Source organism: Camelus dromedarius, chromosome 27 (genome assembly GCF_036321535.1).
Source record: "Camelus dromedarius isolate mCamDro1 chromosome 27, mCamDro1.pat, whole genome shotgun sequence".
Classification (NCBI taxonomy): Eukaryota; Metazoa; Chordata; class Mammalia; order Artiodactyla; family Camelidae; genus Camelus; species Camelus dromedarius.
The window spans coordinates 23979027-23993811 of record NC_087462.1 but is presented as its reverse complement, the minus strand read 5'-3'; the positions used below and the strand labels follow the sequence as shown (position 1 = coordinate 23993811).

The 14785-nt window shown below is 55.9% G+C and overlaps 1 protein-coding gene across 1 annotated transcript in view; it reads left to right on the top strand.

The window, feature by feature from the left end:
* Positions 1–14785, top strand: part of COL23A1 (collagen type XXIII alpha 1 chain) — a 301135-nt gene that overhangs the window by 253721 nt on the left and 32629 nt on the right. Inside the window, exon 5 of the mRNA XM_064480158.1 lies at positions 953–979. Within this exon, the coding sequence (XP_064336228.1) occupies positions 953–979 (27 nt within the window). The remainder of the gene's footprint in view (positions 1–952; positions 980–14785) is intronic.

The window sequence follows — 14785 nt, the reverse complement described above, 5'->3', positions numbered from 1 at the left end:
AAGGGTGTGCGGGAGGGGCCGGCGGCCTGACGCACAGCAGCCCCAGAAACCCCGCTCCTCCCGCAGGACACAGAAGTCTGCCTTTGATGCATCTTGGCAGTTTTTCAGAGTCTGATAAATCCTGACGAATCAATTCAAGAGGCACATGTACAGCCTGCCTGAGCCAAAAATTCACCTTCTACAGGAATTCCTTTCAGATGAGCAGCTTCGTTTTTACTTACGCTTACCATGATTCATTTCCCGGTCGGCACCCTGTGGAATCCAGGCTTCCTGGTGTGTGTAGCAGCATCCCACTGAGCCAGAGATTGAGAGCGTGTAGATTTATAAGCCCTGTGCAGTTTTTTGCTGTTAAGTCATTCCTGACTGTCACATGAAGGCTGACCTGTGTGAACTCGCCAAAGTGCGTAGTGTGGAGGGCTATTGGAGCAAAGTTGTTTTCTTGCGTTTTTTGTGTTTTTTTAAACTTGACTGTTAAATGACGAAGTGAATTAAGCAAACACAGAATTCTCAAGCTGCGACCTGAGATGGGTGGGACGCTGGCCGGGCAGTCACCGCTCCGAGCATGTGGGAGCAGCGAAGCATCCAGGAACAGTAAATGTGCCCCCATATCTCTGGCTTGCACAGCTGTCTTCCTCGAGTCACCCCCATCCCCTGGAGCAACAGACAGGAAACCCATATCTGCTCGCTAGGGCCTTAAGGAGCATGTGATGCCATGCTCAGGAACCCCACATCCCCACGTGGTCCTCGCCATGTACCTGGATGTGAGCTGCATCCCCTAGACCCGTCGGAGCCCCGCGTCCCCCGCCCCTTGAAGGAGTCAGTTAGCAACCAGCAGCCCCTGCTGCAAAGTCCGCAGACATGGGGGGGATCTGGGGCCCTGATTGAGTTCTAAGTGTTGCCATATGGTTTTCTGCCGAAAGTCTGATTATTAATGACGTATTAATTACCACAGGGGCAATCAGGACGAGATGGCTACCCGGTAATTTGCCATTTATTTTTTTGCTCTCTTTGCCCTCTACTCTCAAGCCAATATCCTTCCTCTGCGCTTTTATTTAACTGCTCTCCGCTCCTCCTCCCCGCCTGCTCCTTGGTTGCTGTAGTCTCTGCGGAGGGATTAGCGTTAGCGCTGGGGAGATGTGGGGTGTGCAGGAGGCAGGGCCGTGGTCTGACGGGAACAGTCTGCAGCTCCAGCTGCCCTGCAGACAGCGCAGCAGCTTCACGAAGGCACCTCGGTGATGGGTTGAGTCCATCCAACACCGCTCTTCCTGGCCAGTGTGTCTGCCCTGAGCCAGGTCCAGCCTTGGCTGTGCAGTGCCCTCCTGCTGGCATGGCGGCCGACCTCTTCCAGTGGGCAGGAGACTCCTTGTCCCAGACCATCGTGTCCTGTCACTACTTGGGGACCAGAGACTGGTTGGCTCCAGTTTGGCCTTTGTGGTGTCCTTACTTCTCAGCTCTTTTACGTTTAAACCTAAAAATTTAGCTTATACTTGGAATCTATGCTCCTGGCCTAGGCTGAGTGAGCGCCGTGTGAAATGTGGCTGTGCCACTGCTGAGTCCTGCAGGGAGGTTAAGGCTGTGACAGCAGCCTCGGGAAGTCCTGATAAAGAAAGAACCACGGGGGTGAGCCTGGGGGGCAGAGAGCACGGGAGGACCATCCTGTTGGGGGACAGATTCATGCCTCAGGCCAGGAGGATGCAGGGAGGGAAAGGCTGATCAATTCAGAGGCCTCTCTAGTGGCCAGCTCCGTCCAAGGTCAGGATGGGCTGCCATGGAGGGTGGGGCAGGGGGGTGGGCGTCCCCAGCCCTGCAGGAGCCGCCTTCCCAGGCGACTGTAGAGGGCAGCCCTGGGCGTGGACTCCGACCTGCTGCCCCCTAGCTGGGTGACCTAGGGGAGGCGCTGGCCTTCTCTGAGTTTCAGTGTCCTGCTCTGTGAAATGGGTGATGCAAGGCCTCCCTCCCAGCACTGGAGTTGGGATTAACTAAGACTGAGGGGGTAGGGAGAGTAGCTCAGATGTAGAGCACATGCCTGGCATGAATGAGGTCCTGGGTGCCAGCCCTAGCACCTCCATTTAAAAAAAAAAGTTCAGTAGTTTTACATACCAACACAAAACTCTGAAATGGAAAATAAATTTTTATATTTATTTAAAAAAAAAAAGACTGAGGAGGTGACAGCTACACAAAATGCATCACACACTCATCCTCTAAGACTTGGCGGTAACTTAGCGGGGCACTTTACGTACTTCGTGCCCAGCGTGGTCTGGGCTCTCCCTGGAGTGCAGTTTGGGATCTCCCGGGCAGCCGGGGGGCTCGGGCTGCCCCAGCAGCAAGCGTCCTGGCCTCTCAGACTAGAAACATCCTGCTCTGGATGGAGTTAGAAATGTGACACCCGCCATGACCCATCTTCATCCCACAGGAGCACACGGGGTGGGGCAGGGGGCCACCACCTCCCCAACAGCTTTTCCAGATTAGGGAGGAGTCAGCCCTCCCCCCGCCCCCATTCCTAGACATGGCAGCTGGAGTCTTGGGGAACCACAGATTTTTTCTGGAACTTTTCAGCCTTGTGTCTTGGACCCACTCACTTCAGCAGCTCAGGAGCACTGGAAACTCTCTGAGAGAACCACTTCTGGGATTACCTAGTTACCTTTTATACTCCAAGGTTACTCTTTTTTTCTTTTTTTAATGGAGATACTGGGGACTGAACCCACGCCCTTGTGCGTGCCAAGCACGCGCTCTACCACTGAGCTATACCCACCCCACCCCCAAGGTTCCTGTTGACGGTAGGTGTCCAGAGGGGAGTGGACAGTGGCTGGGTGAGTGGGTGTCCTCCCTCTTCCCCCACTGTCGTCTCCTCTGAGCACATGGTGACGCAGTTCTTTCTCCCTGGCTCTGAGCATCAGAGAGGATGCCGGCTGATGGCAGGAATCACTTTCCCCAGGAAAGGAGCAGGGGACACCAGAGTAGTCGCCGGGGGGTCCAGTCCACCCCGCACAGAGCCTCTCCTTCCAGGGCCGAGCAGACTGGGGGTGGCCAGCAGGGTCTGTGAGGGACAGGCAGGAGCCCCGTGCAGCGTTAAGCAGCTGGGAGTTGAATCACACTCATAGCTGTGAAGCTAAGGAATGTATCCTTCCCTGTGAGGAGGGGTGCTGGGGTTCAGGTCACAGCAAGCAGTGTCAGGTTACTGGGACCATCATGGGGAATTAAGCCTGGGGTTTAGTGTGTGAGGTTTTTGTCACCCAGCCTGGACCAGAGATGAGACCCTGTGAACTTGAGGCGGGGAGGCCAAGGGAGGGATGCACGTGGCGTGTGTCCACCTGGTGTGGAGTTAGGAGCTTTCTGGGAAGGAAGCAAGTCAGGGCCCAGCAAGCCTCCCCCACTGCCCATTTGCAGGCAGTCCCAGCAGCCAGTGACCTTGGCCTCTTAAGCTCCTCATCACTGGGCACCCCCGAGCAGGCCGGGCTGGGTGAGGGGTGAGGGGAAGCTGGCATCACACCCACAATTACCCCGGGGCCAGTTGCCCCCTTTCCTGAAGTCACCAGCCCTCGTTTTCATGCACACCTCCATCTCTGCACAGATCTAGGCATCTTTCCTGGCTGGGTTGGACTTGCCTGCTGCTGGGTTCAAGGTGCTCATGCCTCCAGTGCCAGAAGCCAGCTGGCTCGCCCAGCTGTGTGCCTCCAAGCACCCTTGTCTGTCCCTTTGGTGGGCTCACAGGGTAGAGGTGACACCCTGCCTGGCTTCCCCTGCAAGAGGGAATTGGGCAGGGGGAGGTTAGAAGAGAATTCTGTAGGCTCATGGGACCCATGTGTTTTAAGCTGAAATCCAGATCTCTCCGCCTGCGGAGGGCCTGGCGCCCAGCCCGGCGTCTGCTTACAGACGGCTCCACGTGGTCGTCCCGGGGTGAGGACGACCGCCCCCAGCTCCACCTTGTGTGCTGAGCATCCACGGGCTTGGAGTCCATCTGACCCAAGTCCAATCCCGGCTTGGCTGTGTGGTCTCGGGCAGGGTCCTCGGCCCCTCGGAACCTGGGGAGATTGCACCTACAGAGTTGGAGGCTTAAATGGAGTGAGGAGAGAGACATTATGGCAGAGCCCACGTACGGCCCTGTGATACTCTCCCTCTCAAAGCCCCGAGGAGAGGGCAGACAGGCTTAGGAAATCATTCTGAGCCACCAACACACAGTGGCAGCATTTGGAAAGGAAAATGGCTTTGAGAACGGTCAGTTTTAGAGAAAGTTTTTTTTTTTTTTTCCGTTTCTTTCTGCAATTTGGTAAACTTCGAGACTGGCCTCAGGGAGGTGTTTTTTTTTTCTTTCCTTTGTGCTAAAACATGTTACTTCCTAAAAGGAAGTAAAAGCAAGAAGAGAGTCAGGCAGGGTGGTTGTGGTTCTGGATTAATCCAGGGCAGCCCCTCCTCTGAGGAGACCAGCTGAAACCAGGTCCATATGTGGACCCAGCAGAGTGGCGGGGGGACAGGGGCATAGGGACCAAGCACATCTGTGGGGCAGGTTGTGGGCTGAAAGGGGCCCGCGGCCACCTTGTCCGCAGCCTCCCGGTGCAGCGACCGGCCTGTCCTTCGGGCTGTAAGGGTTCATGGATAGCTCTCTGCTGATGACAAGAAAGGCATGTTTATGATTAAAAAAAAAAAAAAAAAACTTCCCAAAATAGAGAAAAGCACAAAAAAGGAGACAAACAATCATCCATGACCCTACCACCCACAGATAAGTCTTCTCAGTGTTTTGGTGTTTGTTCTTCCCAAATGTTTTATGTGTGAGTTTGTTTTTATAGTTATTGTTCTAAAAATGGGATCACCGTGGACAATCTTTTTTTGTGGCCTCGGTTTTCACTTAACAGAGCATGAGATTTCTCGACATCATAAAGAATTCGTGTAGCTACGTAGTCTTTTATCAGATATGTCATCTGTTTAACTCGTCTCCACGTCCTAATATTTGTATTGACAATCCCTCACCCTTGTAGTCAACATCCTGGGAATAAATCTAGGCTTATTTCCACAATTATCTCCTTAGAATAAATGTCTAGAAGTTGAATGTCTGGCCCAAAGGGTTTGCACATGTTCAAGGCTTTCGATGTGTGCTGCCAAATTGCCCTCCTGGATGCTGCGCTAACTTCCATCCCCACCAACAGCACACGCATGCTACATGTTTCCCCAAGCCCTGCCCAGCCATGGGTATTATACTTTTAAATCTATGCCGGTATGATAAGGTAAAAATCTACGGATGGATGGATGGATCTTGTTTTAATTTAGGGTATGTTTTCATTGGAAGTGCAGTCTTCAGAGATTATATAAACTAGTTTTCATAAAGTTTGTGTGATCCTCACTGCCCTCTGGTGATAGCACTTGGAATTGCAGGTATAGCGTTGAAAGAAGAAATCACCAGCCCTTGAGAGCTTTCAGATCTCAGTTGGTCCAGGGGCAGTAGACATCATGGAATCAGCAGCACAAGGGGCATTTTGAGCTCAGAACATTTTGAGTCCAAGGTGGGACCTGCAGGAACCCTGGGCACATCACTCTTGCATGTGAGGGTAGTAAGCAGCATTTATGTTTATAAAGTGATTTTACCATCTCATAAATAGGCTTGGTTCTGCTCAACAAATCCAGAAGGATAGCACAAAGAGAATCAGACCCAGTTGCAGTCTTTGGGGAGCTGTGGAGGAGAGAGACCAACAGCCAATTTGCCATGAGATCGCGAGGGAGGAACAACTAAGGGTCACTGTGACCTTCTTAGAGGTCTCTTATCACAAACTCTTGTTTCCTTTCCAAATTGTGGCTTCTGTCTGAGACAGAAAGTCTTGCCTCTCACGCAAGCTACAGTCTTGCCTACCCCTTGACTTTTGCACAGAAAACATTAGACTCATTATCTCTGCCTTATAACATCAAACCCTCACCTTTCCCTCTTTTCTGGTTTTTGGACTTTTTGAAATCTCAACATTGAGCTTTAGCGACTTTCTGGTTTGTTTTACACCTTCAGAAGACAATTCAAACATTTTTTGGAAAATGTGTTTTTGGTAAGTCTTCCAGGGCTTAATATTTCTGTGTATTTGAATGTCTGAGGAGAGTGTTAGGTCGTGAGGCCAGAGGCACATCGAGATGATGAAACCCTGCGAGGACTACCAGTGCAGAGGCCCTGGGGTCCACCGGGGGGCTTGCCACCGTGGAAACACCATCAATCATTGTGTCTGTGCCAGAGGCTTTTCTGGGCCTTTGGACCAGCACCAAACAAGAGAGACAAGGCTTTTGTCTGTGGTGGGGAGGAGAGAAACAACCAAGAAAATGAACCAACAAGACAGCTTCAAACTGAAATGTGCTAGACTGAGAAGAAAGCAGGGGATGTGATGAGGGGTCTGGCCGGGCGGATGGGTGGGTCTAATTTGGATTAAATAATCAGAGGGCTCTTGGGGAAGATGACATTTGAGCTGAGACTTAAATGATGAAAAGATGCCGCAATCTTGGAGGGAAAGAAAATCAGTGCTCCTGGCAGAGGAGAAAGGAAGTGCATGGGTCATGAGGCTGGAGCCGCATCGTGCATCCGGGGTACATGCGAGGCTGGTGCGGCTGGAGTGGGCCAGCGAGGGGCGGGAAACGGTAGAAGGGGAGGCTGGGGAAGTCTCCGGGACTGCCTGGAGTAGACTCCTGTGGGCCATGGTGAGAGGCTGACCCAGGCAGGAGGCCAAGGAAACTTGGCTCTGTGTTACCGAAACCACTCGTCCCCAGAGACAGGCTGCCTTGCCAGGGCCTGGGCGATTCCCCCTCCCGAAGGAACCAGAGAAAGAACTGTCCGCTCCGTCCCCCGGAAGCCTTTCCAACGTGCCAGGGGCCAAGCGCCCAGACTCAGTGCTTGCTGGGGGCTTACGCCCCCACGGCCCCGGGGGGGTCGGCGATCTCAGCCCTGCTAGACAGAGGAGGAAGCGGGGCTCAGAGGCTGATGGGACTTGGCCGAGACACAAGGGCCACCCGCCTGGCAAAGCCCAGACTAGCACCCAGGCTCACAAACCAGCCACCCTGTCAGTAAGCAGGCTGCAGCAACAGCCTGGGCACAGACTGGCCGGGCGTCAGCAGGAGGGTCTTTCTCCTCTCACCACCCAGAGGGACAGATATTTGGAGTGAATATTCTGTTTCTCCTCCTCATCCCGATTTTGACCTGGCGCTGGAGCTCTCTCCCCATTTCACCACCCCCCACCATTATCAAATTAAAACCCTGGGAGAGGGAGGGTGTAGCTCAGGGGTAGAGTGCATGCTTAGCATGCCAGAGGCTCTGGGTTCAATCCCCAGTCCCTCCAAATAAATAAATAAATACCTCCCCCCAAAAAACCCCCAAACAATCAAACCTGCTTTCCTTAAAGAAGAAGAAGAAGAAGAAGAAGGAGAGAAACTCAGGTCTAACTGAAACAAAGAAGTCGATTTCTCCATCCGCCCTCTTTCCTGTTCCTCAGCCATACTCCGTGTCATAGTGATCATGAGAAATTAGGAAGAAAAACATCCCCCTCTGACGAAATGTCCGACTGCATTTCCCTGGCCAGTCCTGTCCTTGTCAGGGAGCAGCTGAGTGAAGCAGGGCAAGGCCAGGGGACCACAGCCATGACCCAGCCCTTCCCCACCCCCTGCCCGCAGCAGCCACTCAGCCCTTCTGGTTCTGTGTCCACGTTTGCAAAGTGCCAGGCTTGGCCTGGGTGAGAACGGTGGGGATCGGATCTGTGCAGCCCTTCGCTGTTTCAAAGGACATCCTATCCCTGGACATGATGATTTGTGTCCATTTTGTGGATTGAAAAACTGAAGCTGAGCGTGGCTGTGCCCCTTTTACGGATCTCACCAGGGCAAACACGCAGGGCCTGGCTTCCCCCTAAAGACTCCCTAGACCCCACACGGTGAGACCCTCCCACATAGAGATCCTTGTGGCACCGTGTGTAGGGCAGTCAGGCACCCGGCAGGGCCTTGGGCCCCACGGAGGAAGGAGAGGCTAAGTCTGCTTGGGACCAGGGGAGGCCTCATAGAAGGACAATGGGGGTGTGTCTTGAGGGATGAGTAGGAGTTTGGCAGGAGGACAAGGTGGGAAGGCATATTCCACCAACACAGGCACAATAAAAGCGGCAGAGGGAGAGATGTGGTCCCATGTGCCCCGGGGACAGTGACTGAGGGAGGGCAGGGAAAGGTGGGAAGATGACGCTGAGTGGGGCCCCCACCCACCCACCCAGAAGGGTGCAGCCAGATGTATATATTGGAAAGGCCTCCCTGGTTGCAGGGCAGAGACTGGAGGAAGGGGGTCCAGGTGGGAGGCAGCTACAATCATTTCAGGCGGCTGAACCAAGAACGTCCCAGAAAGAATGGAGTGAAAGGGGGCAGACTGGACAAATGAGGGCTGGCGGGAGCTGCCGACCGGCTCTGACAGGTGAGGGGCCAGAACCGGAACTCCTCACGCTTGGCAGCACCCAGGTCCCCAGGCACCATCTGGTTGAGACCCCCCCGGGTGTGGGTGAGGGGAGACAAGAGCTGCTCACAGACTCAGTCGTGGGGGCATCGACAGCCTGGGCCCTGGGGACAGCATAAACTCTGAGCTGAAATGTGGGCTAGGAGACGGGGCCTCTGCCTGGGACCAATTTTGAAATGAATAACTCAGTTAGACTGTTTGGAATTAATCAAGTGAACAAAAAAGACCACAGGGCACCGCGCATTCATATGCTTTTTTGCACTCTCGGAGTTCAAAAACAGCTTTGATTGTAAAAATGTAATTAGTTAAACGATTCATCTGTAATATCCCCAATTCATCTGTTTTTAGATTTCAACATCCTACGTCTCATTTTCATCCCATTCTCATCGGACCCCTGCAGAGCTGCTCTGCGGTCCCCCAGATCCCGGGTGGAACGGGGATGGGATCAAAGTGGATTTCCCGAGCCCCTGCTAATGGCCCCCAGATTGGAACCTCGGGGGACCACAGCGAGACCCAAGGGAAACGGCCACCGAGCTGGCCTTTCCTCTCTCCCTCCCCAGGGTCTCTCAGAAGCCCATCACAGGTGCTCTTTGGCCCGGCCTTGGGCCCATGTTCCTCGAGGGTCACATGTGGGGCAGCCAAAGGGCAGGAGGGCCGAGCTGCTGCTCCTCTGCCCAGTTCCTAGATGCCCACTTACCCTCGGTAGCTGTTTGCATGCTCCAGGCAGTGGCCGGGGAGACCCGGCCCCAGATACGAGCCTCTCTGGAGGCTCCCTCTCCCCGTGTCCAGCCCCGGGAGGGCTCTCAGCAGGGACAGCCCCGGGGGAGCCAGCAGGGTTTGTCCTGCCCTTTCCGGGTGTGCCTGTGGCTACGTCTTTGCGGAGTGGTGCCTTCCACACGGGTAGATGGCTCTTTCCACTTCCCCAGGCAGCCAATCACCCTGTCCGGGCAAGGAAGAGCGTGTTCTCAGCCCTGCACCAGGCCACTGGGGCAGACTCGGGGCCTCCGAGTAAACAGACTTGAGAGAAAGCCGTTATTTGGGGTATGAAACAGGACCACCCAGAGTCTCCTGAAATCAGGGGCTGGCCCCCTGTCCTGCCCACACGGTGGGCAGTGAGTGGGCTTTGGGGCTCCGTAGACAAAAGCCCTGGCACTCGGTGTACAGGCTGGGTTCAGTGGGTGGCAGGTCCTGTGACAGCCAGCCACCCCAGCAGGAAGAGCCTTGGGGTGAAGGCCCCTCTCTGGCCAGTGTCCAGTGCCCGGCACCCAGGCTGTGGCCCAGGGCAGGGGTCCACTGGCGCCCTCAGCAGGTCAAGGGCGCCCCCTAGTGCTCCCAGGCCAGGCACCGGGGCCAGCAGGAAACGGACATTGATTCACAGAAGAGTTCACTTGACAGTTGGTTCATTCAAGTATTTACTGTGTTCTCGCTATGCATGTGGCACTTGTTTGGCATTTGGGATACAGATAGTGGGAAATAAACCCAGGAAAGAGAATCACAGTTCAGCACCAAGAAAACACAGGTTGCTGCAGAGTGTCTGTTACCCAGGCCCAGGCTGCGGCGGTGTCGGGGCGCCGCCCAAAGGAAGGGAGGTGTGAGCCAAGGTTGGAAAAGACCAAGTGGGGAGCGGCCGGGGGAATGTCCAGAGAGAGGGTGCACCCAAGACAGGCCGGGCTGGTGAGGGAATAGGAGGGGGGCCCCTGAGCGCCCAGCTTCATTGAGCGAGGTGGCTGCCTCTCCAAGGGCCACAAGGTGGAGTGAGCTTGCAGTGGCCTCCTACCTGGGAAGGGCCAGGCTTGAACTAAAGCTTGGCAAACCCATCAGGCTGCCCAGGAAGCAGTGAGTTCCCTGTCACTGAAGGTGTGCAAGCCAGGGCTTTCAGGAAGGGCATCTAGGGAGAGACTGGCCCCAGTGGGTCATCTTCCCTACAAGGGCAGGTCCTTCCACCACCGAGGCCTCTCTTTTGGCCTCCTCAATGGGACAGGATGGCACAGCCCGGCTTGAGGGGCCGGGGGAGGGGCACGTCAAAGATTCACAGACATCCCTCAGAGCCAGGCCTCTGGGGGACACTGGAGCCTCAGGATCCGTCAGTGCGGGGAGGGAGGCATCAGGAAGACAGAGCAGCGGGTCAGTAACAGGATTTTCTCAGTGCAGGACGAGGGGGAGTTGAGGAAGGCGTCTCAGAGGTGACATGTGAGTCTGGAAGGAGGCCCGTGGAGACAGAGGAGGGGTCCTTGTCTACCAGGCCAAGGGGCACTGCAGCTCTGCCCTGAGGATGGGGTGAGGCTGTGACAGGTGCCGCTAAAGCCAGAGGGGGGTGGGGAGATGGGAATGGTGCGGGGTTTAGGCACAAGATTCAAGCTGGGGTCCCAAGCCAAGCTGGCCATGCCTGGCCTCTCCAAGCTTCCATTTCATCATCTGTAAAGCGGAGGTAATAACGGTCCTTGACTGACAGGGCCATGCTCAGGGTCAGTGATGTCCAGATGAGAAGGTAAAGGTGTGTGTCTTTGAGCTCCTCACCATTTCCTGGATTCTTACCCCTAAACTGGCGCAGCGCATTACAGTCACACTCATTCAATCCCCAGGTGCCAAGCTCCACGCTGGAGCCATTCCATCCACACCATGCTCACTTTCCAGAGGAGGAAGCAGGCTCCAGAGAAGTTAAGCAGCTCGCTCCAAGGTCTTCAGGGTAGGGCCGTGGCAGTCAGGGCAACCCCTGCTCTCCTCGCTGGGTAGGAAGGATGGGTATGTGGAGACTGGAGGCAAGGAGGCTGGTGGAGGCTGGTCCAGGAGAGAGGCCAACTCCTAGGCAGGGGTGGGTGGGGGACTGGACTTGGACATGGTTTGGAGAGATGGTTCAGAGCTAGAATTGCAGGCTCACAAGCTCCCTGATACCCCACAAGCCAGGTGAGGAAATAGGGGGCTGGCTGGGTGCACGAGAGTGGAGGAAACAGTTGAGCTTGGGCTGAACTAGGGGGGCACGTGCCCCATCTAAAGGTGGCGCCGCAGCTCCGCCCAGGCAGGTGGACCATTAGCACATCTTCCAACATGTCAAGAAAAACTGGAAACACAAATTCTATACAAAGTCTTTGGATTCTTAAAGATTCCAACCAATCCATTACGAGTGGGTGACAATTGTGTCATCCAAGGAAACCAAAGAGGGCCCACACCAAAGCCCAGGGTTTCAGAGAGGCTAGAGATTCAAACGTGAGTGAGGCTGGGAGGAAGCAGGGAAGCAGCCCTGCAGACTGAGGCTGAAGGCCAGAGGGCAGATCAGGTGTGCAGCCCGGGGCATCAGGGGTCCCTGCAGAGTGCCTCCATGTCTGCTGCAAGGCGCGTGGTTCCAGCCACACTGGGATGGTCACCCCTCTGGTCCATCCTGCTAGATTTTCACCCCAGCGGAGGCCGCCACCAAGATGGGTGCCCCAGCCTGTCTGCTCTTTCTTTCGCCTTCCATCAGACCAGCCCCACCTGGCTGAGCTGGAGACGCCGGGCCAGAGGCAGCTCTCAGGCAGACAAGTCCGACTCACGGATCCACCTTCCATCCTCCCACACCCAGTGGGAGTCAGGCCGGTTACTCCCCTTCACCCCACCCACCCAGGAACAATTTCTCCTGATACCTGACAGGGTCATCATGTAACAGGCCAGTGTGTAACTGAAGCAGGTATTTGGGGATCGGTTCAAAGGCATGGCACCACCTCTTCTAGCCATGATGTATAAGGACACACGGGCGATTGCTTCCAGCGCACGCAGGGGAGTCACCGAGCATGCCCTCCCCGCAGAATAGAAGCCAGCTGGCCTCACAGAGTTGCAGAGCTCAAAGAGATCCAGATATTTTCTTGGCCAAGGGTTACAAACCTAGATGCCCCCTCCAGAGCTGGCAGGTGGCCTCAATGGGGCAGCGGGGCCAGGTGTGAGGCCACAGGGTAGGGTGGAGCCTGTGGCTGGGGGCGGTGCTAAAGGAGCCGTGGCCCCCAAGTGTGAGATCTGCAGTTTTTCACAGAAAGTCCGTACTCCAGATGTTTATGTGAAACATCACAGTTTTTAAATGACGCAAACTCATTCGGTTAGTTTTGGTTTTTCAGTTTTGTTTTGTTTTGTTTTTAAACTGCGTGGACCAAACCAAACCAAGCCTGGCTCCCGGCCAGCCCCGCCCTGGCCCAGCCCTTTGCTGTACAGACGTGGAGTGGGAGGGGGCAGCGGGGGCGGGCCAAGGAGTCAGGGTAGGGCAGGGCAGGGCAAGGCAGGCCTCCCCGCCTGCACAGAACCCCCCCACAGCTGGCTGTGACCGCAGGGCCCACTCTACAGGGAGCCCCAGATCCAGAGGAGGGGCTCCCCAGGAGGAGTCATGTGCCACCACCAAGGCCCCTGCTGCAGCCAGGCTGGACATAAGAAGTGGGGGTCCTTTCTTCCCTTACCCTCGGGGGGAATTCGAGTCTGGGAAATTGCTCAGCCGGAGCAGTCTCGCTGTGGCCCACGTGTGTGCAAACGGCCTGGCCTGAGAAACCAGAACCACATGGTGCTGACCTGCCCTGGGGGGCTGCCCACCCACCCCCTTGCCCATGGGGCAGCGTAATGAGAGAGCCTTCACGCAGGAATGTACACGACCCAGGCTGGGACCCCGGCCCCCCAGAGCCTTGTAATTTGATGAATTGTCAACATCTGGGCCATAATTACTGGGCCCTGGACTGATAATCCTGGTAAGCCCCCTCATCCAGGGGGCCCCGGCCTCGTGCATTTTGAGGCCTCCATTCCCCAACGGGGGCCATCAGCATTAATTACTTCCAGAAAGCAAGACAGTCACCCAGCTCCGGCCGGTCTGAGCATTGACTCCTGTCATCACCCAAACACGGCCAGTGTATTGATTTCGTTCAGTTCAACGGATATTCTCGCCAATTGTGGGAGGCTTGAGCCACAGCTAACAGGGAGGGGCAGAGCCAGCCCCGCGCGGAGGGGACAGAGGGGACGGTCCCTTGGAGGCTTCTTCCCTGGTGGACATTGAAAAGCTCCAGGGATGACGTCACCATACTCCACGGGCCCCAACTTACTTCCCTGAGAAACCTCCCCTGCTTTGCCATTCTGGTTAATATTTCTCAAAAGATGACTCTCTCGAAATGCTGCTTAGGAAATACTCAACGGTGGGGAGGGAAGGAGGGAGCAAACCCACAAAGGTAAGAGATGTCGGCGGTGGTCCAGCGGGGAGTCCCACCGCCTGCTGCTCGGAAGTCCTCTCTCAGCGCGGCTCGCCTCTGGTGTGTGCTGTGCGCTGGCCAGCAGGGTCGCACGTCTGGGGTTGGCCTGGGGGAGGAGACAGAGGGGACCGAGCAGGGACCCGTGTTGAACTCGTCATTTGATAGAATGGCCTGATCGCTGTTTTACAGGTGAGGCAGCCAAGTCTCTGGGCTGCTCGGGACCCTGCGTGAGGCCAAGGGCTGGGTCAGCATGGCAGGGGGCGGGGGGCGGGGGGCGGGTGAGGGGGGCTCTCCCTCCACCTGGCCTGCCCTTCACGCTGTGCAGGGCTTTGTTTGCTCCCACACGCCCTGGAGCTCCGCCGATCTGCACTGGGAAGGAGTGATTCAAAGCAGAACTCAGGCTTGTAAACAGCTGTGGGGCTTCAAGGAGGGCAGAAGGCGTTGAAAACCTCTGGTGAATTCCATGGCTTTGATCAGGCAGGGGAGGGAGCCTGCAGGAACCGAGCGCCTCTGGGCACAGTGCTGGGGCGTCTGACCCTCAGGATACCCGGTGTGTGGAAGCTGTGGCTCAGAGAGGGGACTGGAGCCCAGGCAAGGCCCAAGGCCTGCCTTCACTCCATGAAGCTGCCTCGTGGGCTGCCTGGTGTCCTTCCTTCCACTCTTCTGGTGGGAGGTGCGGGGAGACAAGCAGCTGGAGCAGCTGATGCTCGGGGAAACGGAGGGCTGCCTTGATGGGACAAGACCCTCTGCCACCAAGGCCATGCCTCCACCCAGTCTGGGGCTCTGCTCTTCCAGATGGCCCGGCTCCCCAAAACGGCTCCATCCTGCTCCAAACCAGCTTGTTATCAGCTGGGACACTCAGCCTGGACACTGTCCTGCCTTGGTCCAAGCCTGACTGCTCCCCTCAATCCAGGTTTGTCCTTGGCTCTCTCTGACCAGCCCCTGGCCCTTCCCCAGGCTGTTTCTCCTCCTCTCTGAGCACCCAGAGCCAGGCTTGGGCCTCCCTCCACCCATGGAAATGCCTGCTTCATAGATGGTCACTCAGCCAGAGTAGCTGTTTTGCTAAGACTCAGCCAGGCCCTGAGACAAGGGGCCCAGTGCGGCTGAGAGCCTTGCCCTCCTGGAGAGCCACAGGCAAAATGATGGCTCAGGCAAG